Source organism: Bubalus bubalis, chromosome 14 (genome assembly GCF_019923935.1).
Source record: "Bubalus bubalis isolate 160015118507 breed Murrah chromosome 14, NDDB_SH_1, whole genome shotgun sequence".
In the NCBI taxonomy this organism is placed as follows: Eukaryota; Metazoa; Chordata; class Mammalia; order Artiodactyla; family Bovidae; genus Bubalus; species Bubalus bubalis.
The window spans coordinates 65,869,245-65,891,744 of record NC_059170.1 but is presented as its reverse complement, the minus strand read 5'-3'; the positions used below and the strand labels follow the sequence as shown (position 1 = coordinate 65,891,744).

At 42.4% G+C, this 22,500-nt stretch overlaps 1 protein-coding gene across 4 annotated transcripts in view; it reads right to left on the bottom strand.

Moving 5' to 3' along the window:
- Window positions 1-22,500, bottom strand: part of LOC102394907 (amyloid beta precursor protein binding family B member 1 interacting protein) — a 74,483-nt gene that overhangs the window by 16,755 nt on the left and 35,228 nt on the right. For all 4 annotated transcript variants that reach the window (XM_045162716.1, XM_025264674.3, XM_025264676.3 and 1 more), the window contains 7 exons: window positions 20,497-20,568; window positions 18,334-18,421; window positions 15,922-16,208; window positions 14,253-14,330; window positions 9,611-9,770; window positions 7,251-7,372; window positions 1,154-1,240 (listed from right to left, as the gene is read on the bottom strand). In XM_045162716.1, coding sequence (XP_045018651.1) covers window positions 1,154-1,240; window positions 7,251-7,372; window positions 9,611-9,770; window positions 14,253-14,330; window positions 15,922-16,208; window positions 18,334-18,421; window positions 20,497-20,568 — 894 coding nt within the window. The remainder of the gene's footprint in view (window positions 1-1,153; window positions 1,241-7,250; window positions 7,373-9,610; window positions 9,771-14,252; window positions 14,331-15,921; window positions 16,209-18,333; window positions 18,422-20,496; window positions 20,569-22,500) is intronic.

Here is a 22,500-nt window from a genome sequence, read left to right as displayed (position 1 = left end):
TATTTCTGTTACTGTAGGTGGATAAATATATAACTTATTCCTTTACCTGTAAGTGGAAAAGTTATGATTTCACTGCTAGTAAATAGAAAAATTTTTATCATTAATTCTGTACATAAAATATGTATAAATTAGTATTTTACTTTTGGCATACTTTTAAATTGAGATACAGCTGACATAGAAAATTGCATTAGATTTAGGTAGATGACGTAATGATTTGATGTATGTATATACTGCAAAGCGATCACCATCATAAGTGCAGTTAACATCTATCACCCCACATAGTTATACATTTTTTTCCTCATGATGAGCATCAGTGAACTGGCTCCGGGTGGGAATGTGGGCCCAGGTGTCACCAGGTCTTCTGACTTTTCAAGAGAAGCCACAAATCTCCTAATTCAAAAGGTCATCATGTTGTTGGGGCAACAAAAATCTGGGGCTCCCATGCCCGTTTGTGACCTGTGGCCTGGCAGGCATCTGCATTATAGGCGGGGACCAGGGCCTCAATTTTTAGCAAAGTTGCAATGTGAAAAGTCATTCTGAAGTTTCAAAAGAATCAAATGAACTTCAAATGAACTTCAGCAATACAGCCTTGAGTGATACTCAGACACGTGCACCATACTTTACACATGGTGCTTTCACTCTCTTGCTAAATCTTTGTAATAATGCAATACGATACAGGAAACCAACCTTCTTGAACTTGCCCAATAACACATGAACCTCAACAGGCAGAACCAAACTGGGGTCAGATCTCCAACTGCCATCTCAACTTTCCACCACACCTGCCTGCTGGAGGGGCACCGGAGAATTCACTGCAAAGAAGCCACGCCTGACTTCTGTTAAGAGCATGTAAGCAATGACATCTATGGAATGTTAGAGATGAGTTTCATGTGGATTATTGTCTTTTAGTAAAGACTTGCCAATCCAACTTCATGAAGAATAAACTATATTGTCTAGAACAATACTTTTGAACAACCAACTCCAAGAACCAGTTTAATGATCTAAATAGCTATAATTTAGTAATAATTTGATCTTAAAACCCCAAGTTAAAATTTCAGTGTGTCTCTCAATCATCCATTATTCTAAAAAGCAAATAGTTTAAAAAGATACAGCTAATATTCCTCTCTTTTATACTGCTCTGCAAAATTAATCTTACCTCAAGCAAGGATTCCTTGTTCTTCGCATTCATTTTCTCATTTGTTTCCTTGTTTTCTTTTTTTCCTTTGTTATCCAGGTAAAAATTCTAAATAAAATAGTAAAAGATAGGATCAGTAAGGGTTCATCACCATGGTAGCCACTGCACAGAACCCACGGTCTTGCTGGAGAGGGACACATACGTGGAGGAGGTAAACTGAGGACCAAGTGTATGGTCTCTGTTAACCAAGTGCTTACTGAGGGGCTTACCAAGTGCTGAGCACTGCCCCACCGGCCAGAAGTAACGCCTACCCGTCTCTGCACGGTGTATCATCAATGAGGAAACAAGCACAAGAGAGAAAACACTAGCAAAGGATACAACTGTCATTTAATTTAACCATGGTCTAGAATTCCATGTCAAATGCTGGAAGCCTGGAGACCCCAGGGCCCTTGGAAAAGCCCAGAACTGGAGGATAACGGAGCATCCCAGATCCCAGGCCTTTGGTCACCATGTAGGGTCCCTGAGGACTAGAGACTCTGGCTTCTCCAGAGAAGGGTGAAATCTGGACTTTTATCAGTGTGGGCAACCAATTTTAATTTTTAAAAACTGCATGAGTCAGTCAAAACACACAGTTTGCTACTTGGCAACTTGCAGGGACAGAGAGAAGCAGAAAGGACATCTCTGGAAAGAGAACCAGCTTAGCAAAGGCAAGGAAGACCACCATTTAGAAGCACTCACGATCTGGGGGGAGCACCTACTATATGGCAGATCCTCAGTGAGGCGCTTCACAAACACCACCTCTAATCCTAATGACAAAGCTGTGAGGTAAGTGACAGTCCTCTCCACTTTACAGGTTAGGACACTGAAGTTCAGCCAGGTTAAACAGCTAGGGCACTGCAGTGCGAATGAACACCAGAGCTAAGTCTGTCTTATGTGTGGGCTCTTACCACCACAGTTACCCCTGAAACTGAAGGTCAGTGCAGTTCAAGGGCAGAGAGACCAAACCTACTCTAATTCCAGCAGCTCCTGACTCAGGGAGGAGGCAGGGTCCTCACCTTTCCCATGATTATCCCTTTGGAACATCTGCTTGTGGACTATGTCAGGCGGAACCATTACCATAGTTAAAGCATTTAAGGACTTCTAGGTGGAAACAACGGAGAAGGCAATGGCACCCCACTCCAGTACTCTTGTCTGGAAAAGCCCATGGACGGGGGAGCCTGGTGGGCTGCAGTCCACAGGGTCTCGAAGAGTTGGATACCACTGAGCGACTTCACTTTCACTTTTCACTTTCATGCATTGGAGAAAAAAATGGCAACCCACTCCAGTGTTCTTGCCTGGAGAATCCCAGGGATGGGGAGCCTGGTGGGCTGCAGTCCATGGGGTCGAACAGAGTTGGACACGACTGAAGCGACTTAGCAGCAGCAGCCGCAGCAGCAGCAGCAACAGGTGGAAACAGTTTATAAAATAATGCCTGAAAAAAATGTATTAAAACTACAACATATAACCCTGGAGGGTAGTGACTAAGTTAAGGAGCCTCCTGAGTCTAGACACAAATGTTTATTTACATGATGAGAGTGCTTCCCCAAGTGTGACCCCCAGACCACCCCAATGCTCTGTTAAATTCATGTTCCCAGGGCCCCCAACCTACTGAAGTGGACTCTCAGGAGACCTGAGAATCTGCATTCCAGCACACTTCCTGGATGATTTCTACTTACATTGAAGCTTGAAAATAAAGAGGAAGCAAACTGCAAAGCAAACTTTGCAGAATTAGGAGATCTCCTAGAAATAGAATGTACCACGATGACAAATTGTTACATAGAGGAAATAAGCCAGGTACAACTCCTTCCATAAATCTTACTGAATTATCTTTCTGTTGTTGTTCAGTCACTCAGTCATTTTCGACTGTTTGTGACCCCATGAATTGCAGCATACCAGGCTTCCCTGTCCTTCACTATCTCCCCAAGTTTGCTCAAACTCATGTCCGACTCTTTGAGACCCCATGAATCGCAGCACACCAGGCCTCCCTGTACATCACCAACTCCCAGAGTTCACTGAGACTCACATCCATCGAGTCAGTGATGCCATCCAGCCATCTCATCCTCTGTCGTCCCCTTCTCCTCCTGCCCCCAATCCCTTCCAGCATCAGAGTCTTTTCCAATGAGTGAACTCTTCGCATGAGGTGGCCAAAGTACTGGTTATTCTATAGGGTTTGGAAATTATTCTAATTTTACGTGTTTGGCTTGCAGACTGTGATTAATGTAATATGGAACATATACCACCTGCCCGAAGTCTATACTAAGACCTTACCGGTACACTTTTCATTTCATCCTTACAGCAACCCCACAATGTAGGTGTGATTGCTATTTCACAGATAAGGAAACAGGTAAGTGACTGCCCAAGGACAATTAGTGCCAGAGCTTTGAATTTTTCATAATCTTTCTCAGTATTAAACTGCTCTAAACACCACAGGAAAGAACCCAGTATGGCAGTGTGGATGGACTTAATACCACTGAACTGCACACTAAAAAGTGACTAAAATGGTAAATTCCATGTTATGTGTATTTTACCAAAATTAAAAAAAAAAACGTGATAACTTAGCCCTGACAATGAATACAGAGTGCGGTGCTAGCAAGGACACTTTGCTTTAGGGCCCTGGAAAAATGTGATCACGTATGCATTGAAAGAAGGGACAGGAACACGAGGAAGACTGCAGGGCGAATGTGGGTCGTCACCATTTGAGAAAAGGAGAGCATGTTTCGCCCTCTGCAGGACAGACAGGGAAAGAGCCTTTCTAAACTATAATAAGTGTTAGTAGCTCAGTCGTGCCTGACTCTTTGCGACCCCATGGGCTGCAGCCCACCAGGCTCCTCTGTCCATGAGATTTTCCAGGCAAGGATACTGGAGTGGATTGCCATTTCCTTCTCCATTATGAACTACGAAGGGTCTCATTTTATGAGGGTATTGTGAAGCCATTATCTTTTCTGAGACCCCTCTCACTTTTTCAGCTTCTGAATACCTTTTCCCCTTCCAGGTGGTAGTACTATACTGTGCTTTTGCTTTAATGAAATTCCAAGCTGGAGATCATGCAGGGCAATCCTTATAAGGACTGACTGCTCTTGGGTGAGAATTTGGAGGGCTCTGTAGCAAGTGGCAGAATTTAATAGTTAATCCATTGTCTGTTAGGGACAATCTGAGCTGAAAAATAAAGGAACTTTAAAATGGGAAATGAGACTTTCAGCTGCAGTCCACCCCTCTTTCTCGCAGCTTCTGAAAATGCCAGCTTTGAGAGCAGCAGGATAGGAAAGAAACAGCAAATCCATTGTTTAAAATCACCTTGTTGGGATAATGAATAAATCAAGCAAACACTTATCAATCCATCAGTAAATATTTGTACTTTTCACATGTAAAATATTACTGTTTTAAGAATCATTTTATCACACTGAGAAAATAAATGTAAGTAGATGGTATATATCTATAGATGGGGGAGTTGTATAAGACTGCACAAATTAAAAATGAGCCAAGTTCTGTAGGTTTGCAGAGAGGAGGAAATTACTGTGGGCTGAGATGATCAGGAAAGACTTCACAGAGGAGGTCAAAATTGTAACTGTGCCTTGAAAGATGTTTATATTCAGATAGAGGAAAAGAAATAAAGAGAGCATTCAGGGCAGGAGGAACAGCATGGACAAAAGCCCAGAGGTGGTTAAACACTGGGGCTCTTTGAAGCAAACTAAATGTCCATGGACAGATGAACAGATAAAGAAGATGTGGTATATAAATACAATGGAATACCACTAAGCCATAAAAAGAATGAAATAATGCCATTTGCAGCAACATGGATGGACCCAGAGATTATCATATTAAGTAAATCAGACGAGAAAGAAATATCATATGATATCATTTATATGTGGAATCTAAAATAATGATACAAATGAACTTATCTACAAAACAGAAATATTAACCGATTCACGGACACAGAAAACCAGTTTATGGTTACCAAGGGGAGAGTGGGGGCAAGGGGAGAGAGAAAGTAGTAGCCTGGGATTAACATACACACACTGCTATATATAAAAGAGGTGAACAACAAGGACCTACTGTATAGCTCAGGGAATGCTACACAGTATCTTGTATTAACCTGTAATGGAAAATTATCTGAAAAAGAATGTGTGTGTGTGTGTGTGTATGACCAAATCACTTTCCTGTACACTTGAATCTAACACAACATTATAAATTAACAAAATTTAAAAAAATTTAACAAAATTAAAAAAATTACTGGGTTATCTTTGGGGCACTGGTGAACAACCAGCCTGGCTAGAACTGGGGCACAGCTGATGCAGCCCAGCCCATCACCCCAAGCTCTCTTCCATCCTGTGTCAGAATTCACTGATGCCTGTCACCTGGCGACTGCGCAGTGCCCGCCCCCCTGGGATGGCTGGAGCGCACGTCCTGGCCACCTTATCCTCGCTTTGGCCACGTGACTTGCATGGGCCAGCAGAATGTGGGTGGGAGAACAGGATGTGGGTCCATGGGAGCAGAGGGCCTGAGAGGTGGCAGGGTGTTTTTCCACGGTTTCTCCAGCACGCTTGCCCTTCACCAGGAGGAGAGTGTTTCACAGGTGGCTGCTGGTCTAAGGACAGTAAGAGGCATGTGGAACTCTCTTGATCTGACTCACATTGTGGAGCCAGGGACAGAGGACCTGCTGACCCGCAGGCCCTGGAGAGAGGAGATACCTGCTGCTAGAAGCCACTGGGACCCTCAGGTTGTGTTCACAACCCTGACTGATACACACGCCCATGCTGGCTGGGCAGGGGCTCTGGGCACTGAAGTCGAGAGAAGACTTTGTTTTAAAGGAGAAGCCCCTCCCAGGGACTTCCCTGGTGCTCGAGAAGTTAAGATTCCACCCTTCCAAAGCAGGAGGCCCGCGTTTGATCCCTGGTCAGGGATAGTGCATATGCTGCAACTGAAAGCCTGCATGCCACAACTAAAGATCTTGCTGCAACTAAGATCCTTAGTGCTGCAACTAAGGCCCAGCGTAGCCAAATAAGTAAAATCAATCAATAAAAAAATCAAATAAAAGCCCCTTCTGGAAGTTGTAAATGTGATGCCTGTATGACTTTCCTTCTAGCTGGGCCTGGTCCCAGATGGTCAGGGATGAACCTTGGCAGGAGAGGAAGGCTGGAAAGGAGGGGAGAGACCATGAGGTCATTTTCCCCCATGGCGGTTGGTGCCCTTCTGCACCCAAGGGGAAGCATGCCATTGTGGTTCCGTCTCTGCTTCTTACTCATGCAACTAAGTAAACCACCACCACTACCAAATTTCAGTTAAGAAACAGAACAATGGAACAAAAATTGCCTGAAGTATCAATAGTGATGATCGCTGAACTGTGGGAATACTTAAATTTCTTTTCTTCTACTTTTCAGTTTTTTTCCAATAAGTTGATATTAATTTTGAAGTCAGAAACATAAAAGATGTTTATAAAAAGAAATGAACAGCAATACAGCAAGCAGGTGGCCTTAATTTGTTTTCACAACACGTTCTCTGAAAAACACATTCTTCGGGGCTCCTGGCAAGAAGGTCGGCTAATGTTAATACCAAGGTGGGTCACCCTCTCCAGACACAGACCCCAGGCCTCACACTTCTTATTTTGGTTTTGGGCCCCACTGGTCTTCGCACAGTGGGGGCTACATGCAGGCACAGCTGGGAAAAGAAAACTCTTTGGGTTACAGCTGAGGTTCACGTGTTCATTTGAACACCTGGCACTTTTTTAGGAGGAGCAGACCACCCTGTGACCACAGTTAACCGGGAAGAGGCACTTTCCCAACGCCAACTGGCCTGAGAAACTGAGAGAGACTCAGCTGCTTCATCAACAAAGTTGCTCTAATTAGGACAGTAAGGTTGTACTGCCCCAACCTACTTCACCCCAGAGAGGCAGGCCCACATGAGACAAGGGGCCCCTGTCCTGACCCCTAAGCGTTGAGTTTGTATTTCTTTGAAAGGAATACATTTGTGAATTTTGTGAGATAATGAATAATGTGAAATTTTCTGAGGTATCTTGTGAGGACACAGCTGACATTACAGAATGGATATTTTATATGGTTTAACAATATACAAATTATCTTACCTGGGGGTTTTTAAATACAGCATACTTTTCCTCTTTCTCCAAAAATAACAGTTTATTTTCTGTGTCTCTTGTCCAGTCTGATAAGATTTCAACAACATTTTCATGGTCTTCAAAAAACCTTTCTGATGTAACAAGAGAAAGCATTTTTTCAGACCCAAGACAGCAGGGTTTCCAACAAAGAAATAAGTTGGTACTAAGCTAACACAATACTTCATATTTCTCATTGGTTTTAGAAATTCCTAATTCTTACATTGGAGAAGGCAATGGCACCCCACTCCAGTACTCTTGCCTGGAAAATCCCATGGATGGAGGAGCCTGGTAGGCTGCAGTCCATGGGGTTGCACAGAGTCGGACACAACTGAGCGACTTCACTTTCACTTTTCACTTTCATGCATTGGAGAAGGAAATGGCAACCCACTCCAGTGTTCTTGCCTGGAGAATCCCAGGAACGGGGGAGCCTGGTGGGCTGCCGTCTATGGGGTCGCACAGAGTCGGACACGACTGAAGTGACTTAGCAGCAGCAGCAATTCTTACATGATGTCATACTGTAACATCTCTGTTATGTCTATTCTTCAGTCTCAGGTCTTCAACTTATTTCCCGTAAAAAAAACATGGCAGATAAGCCTATAATATAGTGGTAGTGGTCAGCCATTGCTCCTTTTTTGTATTTGGGTTTTTTACTATTTTAAATAGCCCTCCACCCTGTCTGGAAGGAGGACAATTAGGCAGTAATTGGGTAAATAACTTTGAATGAAATTGTGAGATTGCTGCTGCTGCTGCTAAGTCGCTTCAGTCGTGTCCGACTCTGTGCGACCCCATAGACGGCAGCCTATCAGGCTCCCCCGTCCCTGGGATTCTCCAGGCAAGAACACTGGAGTGGGTTGCCATTTCCTTCTCCAATGCATGAAAGTGAAAAGTGAAAGTGAAGTCATGTCCAACTCTTCACAACCCCATGGACTGCAGTCTACCAGGCTCCTCCGCCCATGGGCTTTTCCAGGCAAGAGTACTGGAGTGGGGTGCCACTGCCTTCTCTGGTGAGATAACTAATAAGCACTTATACAAAGGTCCTCAACCTTTCTGGCATCAGGGACCAGTTTCATGGAAGACAATTTCTCCACCCACCGGGGATGGAGGATGGTTTCAGGATGATTCAAGGGCATTACATTTATTGTGCACTTTATTTCTATTATTATTACTACATTAGCTCCACCTCAGATCATCAGGAATTAGATCCTAGAGGTTGGGGGCCCCACAAAACATTGCTCCCTAAACACATATAAAATACATATAAAACACAATGTATTATACGAATATCGAAACCAACCCTAAACCTTCCTTCCCCTCTTTTCTCTATCTGACTCTGAGAACTGAAGAAAACTTGGAGGATTATTTCCTTGTAGATCATTTCCTCCAGTAAGACATATCCCCAAAGCTTCTAAAACAGGCAACCCTGTATCCCAACAATTCTGTATCCCAGCTCTTCCATATCCCAGCTCTCCCGGGAGACAACTGTTCTGTGAGTGGATTAAGAATGAGAAGTAACAGAATCTTTCTTTAACTGCTTTTTTAGTTCATCAACTTCTATCAACTGTCCTTTGCTCTTTGGGGCTGAGCCTCTTCCACTAGACAAAGTATCAGATACTACGTGAGTGAGCCGTGGAGGAAGAAAAGTGGACAGGGACATGAGGCCCGGGGCAGAGTTACCCAAGAGCAGGGGTCACCAGCTCCTGGGCCACAGGCCGGTACTGGTCCATGGCCTATTAGGAACCCACCTGAGCAGCAGGTGAGCAGTGGGCGAGTGCATGAAGTGGCTTCATCTGCATTTACAGCTGCTCCCCATTGCTCGTACTGCTGCCAGAGACCTAATTGCTCCTGTTCAGTGAACTCAGTAAATGTAACATGCTTGAAATATCCCAATACTACCCCTGACCAGGTCTATGGGAAAAATGACTTGCGTGAAACTGGCCCCTGGCATCAAAAAGGTGGGGGATGACTGCCTTAGAGTTTAAAGAAGCAAACTTTAAAGAGACATTGGCTGATCAGTACCCAGGCCCATCGGCTCAGCTGGCTAAACAGTAAGAAGCATCATCTTGTCACTCACTCTCCTTTTGGATCTGCTAGAGAAGTAGCTGCAATAATGCACACCCTCCCCCGGGTCTGGCCACCTGCTTCCATCTGAGTCTCTTCACCACACATCAAGCAAGAGAGGAGCACTGAATCTGAAATAAGGAAAGTGATGGGTGGGGTGGTCTTCACAGCCTTGAACAAAACTCTTCTTCATAATTAGATCAAAACCCATAATATAATAAAGCAAACCACAGGTTTCTGGAATACAGCCTGCCGTTAGGACTGGGACTTACCGATTTGCAGCTCTGGATATATTTCATAAAGACACCAATCCACGTTACAGTCACAGTGGGTTTTCTCAAAAAGGTTGTCGAGAACATCTCGGGCTAACTGCCGCTCATCCACCATCAGTGACTTCGAGCTGTTATCATTCATAAGTATCTTGACAACAAGCTGAGGATAAAGCCACAGGACAGCCAGTAAATTCCAGCAACTGGAGAAGGCCACTGAGAAAGGTTCAGGTTTCCACTTCTATTGCTTCTGCATATTTAGGTAAGAAGGTATCCCACAGACTCATTCATGTGCCAAGCATTTGTTTAAGGTGCAGGAATACAGACAGGTGCTGGAGAAAGCAATTCACAGAAACAGAAATAATACACAATAAGCAAAGTCCTTGCCCAGTCTTCAGAGACTCTGCATTCTGATAAGGGAGATCTTGACTCTGTGACCCCATGGACTGTAGCCCACCAGGCTCCTCTGTCCACGGAATTCTCCAGGCAAGAATACTAGGGTGGGTTGCCATGCCCTTCTCCAGGGAAGCTTCCTGACCCAAGGACTGAACCTGGGTCTCCTGCATTGCAGGCAGATTCTTTACTGTCTGAGCCACCAGGGAAGCCCACCAAAATCACTGGCCCTCTCTGATTCAGAGTCTATCTGTGCCACATGGGATTGTCTTTCCCTTTCCAGACCATCCCCATTCAACCTCCAGCCTGCAGTGCTTGAAGCTACTCCACACACCGCCAGCAGAGCATTCCTGAAGCAACATCGTCACCCAGAACCCCCAGACACTCTTGCTTAAATTTCTATTCTAGCTTGAAAAGAGAAGTGTGGGATAGAGACAAGTTCTGCTTATTGTTTGTCTAAGGTTGGTCCTGGTTACTCACATAGGAAGCATATCATTATTTAAAAAGTATTGGGACTTTGCTGCTGGGCCAGTGGCTGGGACTCCACGCTCCCAATGCAGGGGGCACAGGTTTGATCCCTGGTTGGGGAAGCAGATCCCATGTGCCGCAACAGGAGTTCTCATGCCACAGCTAAAGATGCCCGCATGCCTCAGCAAAGACTGAAGATCCTGTGTGCGGCAACCAACATCCGGTACAGCCAAATAAATAAAATACATTTTTAAAATAAATACATAAAAAGTACTTCGACGGAATGGAAAGAGAAGTCATACAACTGGCAACATTTCTTCCTCCCCTAAAGTTTGGGCCATATTCTGAGCAGCAGGTAAACTGCCTCGCTGGACCCTCTCCCACGCAGTCGGATCCTGAAGACACTGTGCAGTGAATGGTGACGGGGCACGGTGCCTGCGACTGCTGTGCAGAGTTACTGGGAGCAACCAAGGGTGTGGGTGGTGATAAGAATCTGGGTGACGAGCAGCAAAGACCACATGAAGAAGCGCACCTAGTATCTCCCCTTCCCCCACTTGCACTCGGGAGACTCAAATGCAAACACTGGGGCAGTAAAGTGCGTTTCCTCCTCCCGAGGCCATTTGAATCAGGCTTTTATTCCAGGCTTGGCCAAAGAATACTTTTTTCCCTTTGAAACCTGTAGCCCAGGAACTTCTAGTTGGACACTGTTTCTGTTGTCTGTTCATCTTTTGATGTATTTAACACAACAGGCTCAAATAAATACCACAGTGTCAAAGACATTCATCTGGGGATTTTCCTGGCAGTTCAATGCTTAAGATTCCACCCTTCCACTGCAGGACACAGAGTTCAATCCCTGGTCGGGGAAGTAAGATCCCATATGCCATACCACATGGCCAAAAAAACCCACACAAAACATTCATCTGACCTGAGAAATCACGCTTGGAGGGGTGCCTGGAAAAACAGAAATTCCTCAAATATCGGAATGACCGTGGCTTATTTTCCATAGAAGACATACCCATTGCTCTCTGCTGAGGATTATTGCTATAAAGTAGCTATGGGTCCTAAGAAACCCTATCAATGTTAGGATTTAGAAGACAATGTTCCTGATGGGAAAATCAATGACTTTTGACCACATTTTTTCTTGCTTAGGAATTCTTGAAAAAACAAAACATAGCTTGGTGTTATCTTTTGTTTTTAAAGAGAGAAAAAAACCAAACTGCATACATAGTTTGACAATGATGCAATGATGGAAAGGGCTTGGTTTTGGTTTTTCTTTTGGCAGAAACTGCAAACTAAATTTAACCCACATGTAGTTACAAATGTCCACAATCATGAAACTTAGGGAAAAAACCAAGAGAAGGCAGGTGACGTTTAGCGAAAAGAAACCATGTTGACTCTTCTTCACAGCTTTCTTCCCATTTCCAAGCTGAAAGGTAGTTCTGTATCAGCACATGACACCCTAAAGCACGGTCACATGATGTAGCAAGCTGACTACTTCTCACATCCATCAGTTTAGTTCAGTTGCTCAGTCATGTCCGACTCCTTGCGACCCCATTTCACATCAATACCATATCATATAGGGCAAAATGATTCCAGAATGAAAAGACTTCCCCTTTCTGACCCATTGTAGTAAAGACCATGGGATTTTCCAGGCAAGAATACTGGAGTGGGCTGCCATTCTCTCCTCCAGGGGATCTTTCCCACCCAGGGATCAAACCGACACCTCTTGCTTCTCCTGCATTGGTAGGCAGACTCTTTACCACAAAGAAACAAATACAGTCAATGAGTGAGCCTGATACTCTTTCCAGTTCTAAAAACTTTGCACCACAAACTACGTACATCATTCCTGATCCAAAAAGATGACAACACCCAGCAGAATATTTGAGGACAGAGTACTTCAGGTCAACTTGATTTCCAGCCTTTATGAAACATGCTGTAGATTATGTTAGTATACCTCATTTAGTCTCTTCCTTGGTGGCTCAGAGGTGAAAGCGTCTACCTGCAACACAGGAGACCTGGGTTCGATCCCTGGGTCGGGAAGATCCCCTGGAGAAGGAAATGACACCCCACTCCAGTATTCTTGCCTGGAGAATCCCATGGATGGAGGAGCCTGGTAGGCTACAGTCCACAGGGTCGCAAAGAGTCGGACACGACTGAGCGACTTCACTATACCTCATTTACTTTATTAATGGATGAGTATGACTCAGTTATTTTTTTAAAATTATCTGTGCCACACAGCCTTTTATTTTTAGAAATAAGTCTCGAGTATCTCAAGTGAGAAAAAAATAAACACCTTGGCTTCTTAATTTTCTTTTCTCTCCCCCCGATCAGAGCGTCTTCTGTTTCACATACACTTTGTTGACTAGAGGCAGGTGCTGCTTTTCGCTGCCGCTACAATTCACCTCAACTGAATTATGGCAACTTTCTCTAGCTTCTGGTCTCCAGCAGGAAATACTGCTCGCTCGTCCCTGTCGTCTTCATCTCCAGTTAAGCACACAAAGGAGACTGGTTTTAGAAACACGACAGGCCATCCACAGGGACAAGACTATGGACCAGCGGCCGGAGGTGCAGGCGGGCAGGAGGCCAATGTGTTAGGAGCTGGTAGAACCTTTCTTTGGATCACTTCTACTTCTCCGCAATGGGTGGCAACATCACGAGGAAGAGGAGGGAGGTATTGGAGGTTTTCAGGGACAGGACAAGGTGGAAGCAGTTCTCTAGGTTCGTGAGACAGAGACTGGAGTGGCAAGCTCTGGCAGCACTGAGAGCCCGGGCTGAGCAGAAGGAGAGCTGGATTTAACCAGGGATTCACAGAGGCATCAGCTCAGTAACCGACCACAGAATGTAATTACACATAGAGAACAGGAAGGGAAATAGTAAGAAGGTGCATGCATGCTTGAAATGAAAGGAACCAGGCTGATCTGGAAACATTCTCACAGATGAACCTTGACTGTCTGGATCCCGGGGTAATGAAGGAATATTTATTAAATGTCAATCAGCATGTGTTGAACTCCTTCATTCAAAGAACCATGAGAGAGGCTGCAGGAACATAAAATCGAACACCCTCTATGAAAAGAATAATTCACCCAACTGTAATTAAAAAGCTCTTAATGAGTCTCAGTCATAGCATATGCCTCAGGGGTCAAGGTGAGACTTAATCTTTCTCTTAATTTACCAAATTAACTATTATTAACACTTTATTATTAGGCAGATGCTTTTACTGAGGTTAAATATGTGTGTTTCTGATACAATACAATAAATGCGTCTCTGGAAAAACCTACAGAAAATGCACAATAAATTACACGCTTATTGGGACCACAGGGTTGGGGCAGGTCACTCAAAACCAACGCAACTTTGAACACACAGCACCAACCAGAAGCACATTTGGAACTTCAGGGGAGAACTCAGACACCCAGGGCAGTCTAGGAGCTGCCCCAGGGGGTATATGACATGCACAAAAGCAACTGTGGGAATGAGGTGATGCCAGTGGAAGCTGAACTCTAACCAAATTGAGATGGGCCCAGAAGAGGATGCCACCTGCTATTACCCAAGAGTGAGCAGAACCCAGAGGGCATCCTCAGGGGAGGGAGCCCTGGGGGTCGAAACCCTATTTATCAATCACAAATGAGCAATTGATGTCATGGAAAGAATAATTTATCTTTGTCTTTAAGTTAAAAAAAATACAACTCATTGGAAAGTACCACTTGAATGTAAAACTTTTTTACCCTTAAGCGTACGAAGAAGTTGTTAATATGACTGCCCCATGCAAAAGTGATTCGTAGTTTACCTTCTTGACCTTGGCCTCCTTCAGTTTTTCCAATGCCAGTTTTATTTTATCAGCCTTGGCTTGAGCTTCTTCTTCTTCCTGTAAAACGTTAAGACGTCAACACAGTCCATTAATCATACAAGCGAGTAAGTATTCCCAACACTGCCAGTGTCTTAGTCTCTTTCTGTTGATAAAAGGCTGTATTGGTACTTGCCTGGCTGTCCAGTGGTTAAGACTCATCATGTTGTGTAACTTAAACTTGTATAGATGTGCTTGTGCTCAGCTGCTAAGTCGTGTCTGACTCTTTGTGATCCCAAGGACTGTAGCCCCCCAGGCTCCTCTGTTTGTGGGATTTCCCAGGCAAGAATACTGGAGTGGGTTGCCATGTCCTTCAGGGAGTATTCCCAGCTCAGGGATCGAATCTGCATCTCCTGCATTGGCAGCTGGATTCTTTACCACTGAACCACCAGGGAAGTCTTATGTTACTGCATATGTGCATGCTAAGTCTCTTCAGTCATGTCCAACTCTTTGTGACGCTATGGACGTAGCCCACCAGGCTCCATTGTCCATGGGATTCTCCAGGCAAGAATAATGGAGTGGGTTGCCATGCTGTCCTCCAGGGGATCTTCCTAACCCAGGGATGGAACCCATGTCTCCTGTGGCTCCTGACTTGCAGGCAGACTCTTTACTGCCGAGCCACTGGGGAAGCCCTATGTTACTGCATCTTGCTGTAAATAATATAAATGTACAAAATTCTCTCTGAAAAGTTTTTTGGACTCAACCAGGCCCTTTGAAACTTTTCTAATATTATACATCAATTATATCTCAATAAACTGGAGGGGAAAAAAGCCTCTGATCTAAATGGATCACCAATTTTCAAATAATTTTTATACAAGAATCACACAATACAACAATGAGTAGTATTTGATATTTGTTTATATTTCATATTTATTCTTCCAAAAGATATTGTAGGGATTTTCAGGGTTACTAATGTTGTATGTATAAGTACTGATCAGCATACAGTACAATAAATGTGAGAGCCACAGGAAATAGGGCTAGGTTATTTCTCTGAAATATTTTAAAAGTGGCTTACCCTAAGCAAAATCCTTAAAGCACCCTTTTTGCATTGATGAGGGACATAAACTGACATCCCAAATAATGACAATATGAACTTCCCAGAAATCTATTAATATCAAACACTTACCAGCTGCTTGCCCATAACACCCCTTCCAACTTTGACCTTACAAGTGATATCTTTGCCAATGAACAAGGCTGTCAAATTCAGCAAAATTCCATTTAGTTCAATTTAGAAATATGTAAGGAATGCCTTCTATTCTTTATGTACTGGGCAAGGACCAGGGACACAGCAATGTGTAAATCATTTCCACAGCTCATACCAAGTTAATCATATATGACCCCCAAAGGTTGAGTATTATCAAGAAAGGCCACATACAAATGTAGACTTTAGCCAAACTGTAATAATTCCTGAATATAGTCGTAATAAGTTCCTTATACTCACCAACATGTCCCTTCATGGCCATTTTATGTCTGACTTTGCAGTGAACAAATCTGGGATCCTTGGTTTTTGAATCTTAGAGCTCTGGGCATACACATTTATGAATGGAACCGTCACTTTGAAGAAAGAGATCATGGGTGGCAGAGGTCAAGAGTCCTGACCCCATGGACTTACCTGAGAGATGGGTCCTGGAGGGGGTGGTGGCAGCGGAAGGTCTAACACTGGATCAGCTGGTGGAGGTGGTAAGTCATCATCATACTGACTCGGTGCAGCAACATTTGCTCCATAACCAAGAGAGGCTGTATCACTGAAACTTGGCACACACAGGGATGCTAAAGGAGGCTGCTTCTGAGGGGACTCTTTCTGGGCCTGGATTGTCCTCTGCTCAGCTTCACTTATGTCTGCTACCAGATCTGCCATGAGAGCATCTAAATCTTGGTCTTCCAGTGCATTTAAGGACTCTGATAGGGAAAATCACATTCATGAGCAAGATAATGATGTTACCTGGAAAAACTAAATGAAAGTCATTTTAAGGAGTCACTTTTTCTGTAAAGCAATTACCCTTCAATTAAAAAATAAATTAATTTTTAAAAAAAGAGTAAGTTTGAGTACAGGTTGCCAGGGACTGGGGTTGGGGAAATAGGAGGAGGTTGGTGAAAGAATATGAACTTTTATAAGGCAAATAAGGTCTGAGGATCTAAGTATACCACAATGACTCTAGTTGCTAACACTGTGTGGTATAACTGAAATCTGCTGAAAGAGTAGAACTTAAACATTCTCACTAAAATAAGAAGTAAATATGTGAGGAGATGGATAGGTTAACTATCTTGATGGGGCAAATCTTTCCACAACGTATATGCACACCAAATCTGCACGTTGTACACTTTAGGTATCATACAGTTTTATTCATCAATTAAACCTCAGTAAAGCTAAAAATATCCTTTCCTTCCAAAAAAAAAGAAAGGGAGGCAAATGCCTTCCCTACATTGAGCATCCTCACAGGCCACCTATAAAGTCAAATCTAAGTGCTGACTGGATGCCTATGGAGGAAATTCTTGTGCATTCTGGTGCAAGATCTTAAGAGTTTTACAAAATAGGGGATGGGGGAGGCTGGAAACGGATGGAAAGTTCTCCCAGGTCTTTGGACAGCAGCAAACAGAGCAACACTAATGAATATACTTGGAAGAGAGTCGGTCTCCACCAACTGGGATTTATTTAATATGCTTTGAGATTTGGGGTGAGGATAGAGTTTCTGTGGGCACACCATCCAATTATGGAATCCATCCAATAGGAACTCTCACATCTCAAAAGAGCAACTAATGATAAACAGCAGGAAACAAAGCACAAAGGGCATTAAGGAGTGAAAAAAATGTTTTTGAAAAATTGGGATTAATTGGTAAAGACTTCATAAGACCGTGAGTTGGAAGTTAACTCTTTTTTTTAAGAATTTTCTCTTGTTGTTTTCAAGACCTTCTATACATTAATACTAGTAGTTAAGTACTGTTTTGTTTTTTTGACTGCACCACAAGGTTTGTGGGATCTTAGTTCCCTGACCAGGGATCAAACCTGGGTCTACTGCCTTGGGAACATGGAGCAGTCTCAACCACTCCACCACAGGGAAGTCCTGGGAGTTAATTCTGAAAGGAAACGGCAGACCTGGATTTTCAGAGTGAGGGGGAGGGAGGATGGTTTCGCTGGACTTTCTTCCACGTGTGAGATTACTGTGGTGATCAGACATGGGATACTGAAAACTAATGAGACCACGTGCACCCAGGGAGCCATGGCCGTGAATCGAGCTGGGCCGCACTTGGCTGATCAGGCAGTCACCGGATGGGGAGTGTGATGAACACAGGGTGAGCAGAGTGGGAGTGACGATGAGGAAGAGAAATGTAGCTGCTGAGTGCAACATGAACGAGATTGAGGAACTGGGAATGGGGGAAATACAGCCTTCTCAGGAACAAAGGATCAGAAAGCATGGGGAAATGATTTATTGCCCAACATCATCAGCATGAACACCATGCAGCATATTATTACATTAATGCTAATGGTTCAACCCTGAATATTCACTGGAAGGGCTTGCTGAAGCTCTGATACCTTGGCCACCTGATGCAAAGAGCTGACTCACTGGAAAAGACTCTAATGCTGGAAAAGACTGAAGGCAAAGGGAAAGGGGGGCGGCAGAGGATGAGATGGTTAGATCTCATGGACACCACCCCGATGGACATGAATTTGAGCCAACTCCAGGTGACAGTGGAAACTGAGGAGCCTGGCATGCTGCAGCCCATGGGGTCGCTGAGTTGGACATGACCTAGTCACTGAACAACAATGGCTCCATGTACAGCACCTGGACTGAAGGCTGGATCTCCCAACTATGTAACAAGGGCTTATTTCCTCCTAAGCCAGTGTTCCTTTGCACACAACTTCTTCATAAAATTAAGTGAAATCAATTTTTAAAATCTCAGAAAGAATATATGTAGAACTAAGGAGGTGTATTCCTAGTTTTCTAGTGCTGCGAATTACACTCTGACAGATTTTAGTCATTGCTATGATTTCAAATTACTCAAGAAAAGAAATGATGATGCTTACCATTTAAATCCTTAAACCCCACACTGTAGTTAAATTCAGCTCTGGGCGGTTTAGGATCTGGAGGAGGGAGAATGTCGACTCCTAAACTCTGTGAAAACAGAGCCCCAGCCCCAAAGTTATTCAGGATACTCATATTTTTGCAGGGCAAATTGTGCATTAAGTGAAGAATCGTCTACTGTTTACCCATGTTCTCTCTAAACATGTTCTCTGAAAACTGTATTATTTGCACATTTTAGGTGGTTTTTTTCCCTACAGAAAATGATAAGTTAAAAATTATTCTAGAAAGTACACTTTGAAACAAAACAGATCAACTGAGACTGATGAGAATGAAGTTGTTTGCTTTTATAAACAACAGAAAAAACTTCTGGTAATGGTGCACTTGTGGGACATACACTGTACACAATTCATTAAGGCTGAAGTTACATCAAAGAAAGGGATATTTAGTCACTAGAAGAAAAGAACTGTTCAGGATGCAATCTTTTATTATACAGTAAAATGTTAATGCTGTTGCTCTTATTTAACAAAACTTGTTAAAAAGAAACGAAGACACAGTAAGTTACTAATTTTGTAAGTAACATTATTTTTTAAGTGAAAAAGTGACTTCTTGTATGATTTAAAAGCTAATATTTAAAAATATTTTTACATCCGTAGTTTGAGAAGTGATTTCACCTGTTCCTCCTCATGAATGTTTTCATGACAGTAAGTGTATTTTTTATGTTAATTTGGTGTAGTAAATCCTTGTTCATGTTTTAAATTTCTGAAAGAAGCAATCATTATACTTTTGAGAATAAATTAATGAGATACTATCAGTTATAAGTAGAAAAAAACAGACCGTTAATCAAGAAGCTTAAAAAAACTGAACCAAAGAAAGTTAGAATCAAGGATAAAATGTAGGGAAGAGTGACTGCAACCCCAGAATTCATTCTAAAAACCAGAATAAGCTTGCAAAAATTGCCAAGAAAAGGGAAGGTTGATAGAGAAACTATGGGGCAGATACCGGAGCACAAAAAATAGAGAAAGGAAGTGCACACACACACACAAATACTCATTAACTAGTTGCTTTTTAAACACTATAATTAGGAAGTGTAACATTGCAATTAGAGGAGCCAACTCATTTTTTCTCAGGAATATAACAGGCTACTTAAAGAAATTAGAAATAGTTCTCTATCAAAATGTGTATCTATGAATGTATGATGTAACAGGCTTTGAGTAAAATAGAGAGGGAAAGAAGAGCAAGGAATAGTTTTAGGAAGAAACTCCTTTAGTCAGTTTTAGCCAAGCAAACCCTATGTCTGGGCTCACTTGAGCACAGCAAAGATCAAAACTCAGAAAGCTCAGTAAAGGCAGATCCAAGACACTCTGAGGGGTCCCCATCTTACTCTGGAGGTTATACCAACAATACTCAACTATGAAAATCCCAAACTGACCAAACAGGATAGTCATTCCTCTATGGAGCAGAAGTGAGTGGACAGAGACAAGCAGACATTCATCAAACCCTCCCCCTTCACAGGTGGAAAACAGTCCTCATACCTACAGAAATGTGGCTACCATCCCTCTGGATTTTAGTCAGCACCCCTTTTCTCTAAGCCTGTTGTCTCATCTTTTGTCTCTTCCTTCATAGAGTCTGAACTTCCTTGAATTTCATATAGAATATAAAGTAGATGCTAACTAGTATTGATTTATTTTTCTAAAATAAACATAAAAAATAGATTAGTCTTCATTTATTTTGTAGAAAACTTCGGGATTCCCTGTCTTTCTTATTTAGGAATATTGGATGATTCTTATTTTAGTGCTTTATGCAGAAAGTCATGAGCTGATTAGCCTTCAGGGAAATTGTTCAGTGAGGGTGGTGGTTGCAGAGGGTTTGCTTGGGGAAAATTCCTCCCCTGGCATTCCTAAGTATTGGGACACCATGAGCATGAGAACTGCCATAACAGAATGTGTGTGTGATCCATGTGTTCAGTTAACTGAACTCAGAAGGGTATAATCAGGAAAAAAGCTTTATTTTTTTCCCCAACTTCAGTTAGAGCAGGACTATATAACATTGTCAATTTCCAGTAGTTAGAAAGATAGCTCTCTTGTCATATTAGAATCAAATTCAGTAACACTGTTTTTTTTTTGTTTTTTTTTTTTCTAATTTGAAAGTTAAGAAGGAGAATTTACCTGAGTCAGGAGATCCATCTCTCCCAGCAAATTGCTGAACATTTGGTCTATATCTTCGTTTGACTCACCCATCTGAAAAAGGAAGAAATCCAGATATAAATGGTCTAATAAAAGCCTGGTCCTTGGGGATAATTGTCCCATCTCTTTTTTTGCTCCAAAAGGCCCATCAATGGGCAAGTAAGTCAAGAAGAAAAGCTTGTGGAGAGGAAGGTTCACTCCAGCCTGGACATCCATGCCTGACCTCTCTGCAATTTGCTTGGTCCAAGATTGAGCTGAACTCTAGGGACTGTCTCAGAGTATCAATGGCACTGTTTTCCCAGACAGAACTAGTCTCCTTGGGGCCAACTGGACAAGTGGGTGACATTCAGGAATTCACAACCATGTAGGACACCCTGATTGGAAAAAGAGAATGCCTCAGGTCATGGGCGACAGCACCAGAGCCACAAAGAACTTCATTTCCACTTGAAAACGAACACAAAAATGATGTCAGGTGTGAGTAAGCAAATTTACCAAAAAATTCCTTGCTTTACAAGTTTTTATCTGAAACAGCAGTTTTCAGCACATTTATTTGGAAATATTAGGGTGGCACACAGTTAGAACTAAAACGGCCACATGATCAAGTGATAAGAGATGGAAATAAAACGTATTTTACATTATAACCTTTCTCTACCTAAACCAAGCGAAGGAAGTGGCCACGGGAGAAAAAGTGCTTCCGTAAAGTGTGAGGAGGGACGCCCTGGAAGGTATAACTAATTGCTCTGGTCCTGACATTGTTGGTGAGGCTGGATTAGGACATTAGGAGACACGGTCACAAGGCTTAATTAGTAATGTGTTGTTTGGCAATAAAGACTCAACTGCTTCGTCTGTAAGATGAGGACTTTGTTGCAGATAATTTCTAAGGGTCGCAAATGCTCTAAAACACTAGAAAATTAGTGCTCATTACAGTTCAAGCTAAGAAGTCTGGTGAATGGATGAGATCAGCATGGATTACTTAAACCAAACAATATGTACGTGTGTGTATGCCTGTGTTTGTTTCCATCATTTTATATGAAACTTAAATACATACAAAAGTTGAAAAAATAATGTAATTATCTTCATGTACCCATTGTCCAGCTTTAACAATGACCAACTCATGACTGGTCTTTTTTATGTAAATATCATATATGTAACATTAAAGGTTTTTTTCCTCACATAACCATAATAATATTATCTCTGCACACACACTTGTGTGTATTTGTATTTAAAATAAATTATTCGAATTGCCAAGATACAGAAGCAACCTAAGTGTCTATCAATAGATGAATGGATAAAGAAGATGTGGTAAACATACACAGTGGAATATTACTCAGCCATAACAAGGAGTGAAATCTTGCCATTTGCAGCAACACAGATGGACTTGGTGGGCATTATGCTAAGTGAAATAAGTCAGGCAGAGAACGACAAATACTGTATGATATCACTTATATGTAGAATCTTAAAAAAGACAATAAATTAGTGGATAAAACAAAAAAAGAAGCAGATTCACAGGTGTTGAGAACAAATTAGTGGTTACCAGTGGGGAGAGAGAGGAGGTGAGGGGCAACATAGGGGTGCAGGGTAAGAGGTGCAAACAATCTGGTATGAAGTAAACTGCAAGGATGTATTGCACGACACGAGAATATAGCCACTGTTTTATAATAGCTATAGATGAGGTATAACCTTTAAAAATTGTGAATCACTATACTATATACCTGTAACTTACATAATACCAACAGCAACTATACGTCAATAAAAAAATATTTGGCTAAAATAGGCAAAGTCAAGGTGGATTTATCTTTCCTTGACTAAATTATCATGAAAACTTATAGTCCTCCCTTTACTATAACCTTAAACTAATACTTAAGGAATAATACCTTTTCATATTTAATAGCTTTAGTTAATCAGGATTTAACTAAACCCTCTGTCTCTTTATATGTAGCTAAAAGACCTCTGTCATACTGACTCTACTTATTTAAAACTGACCTA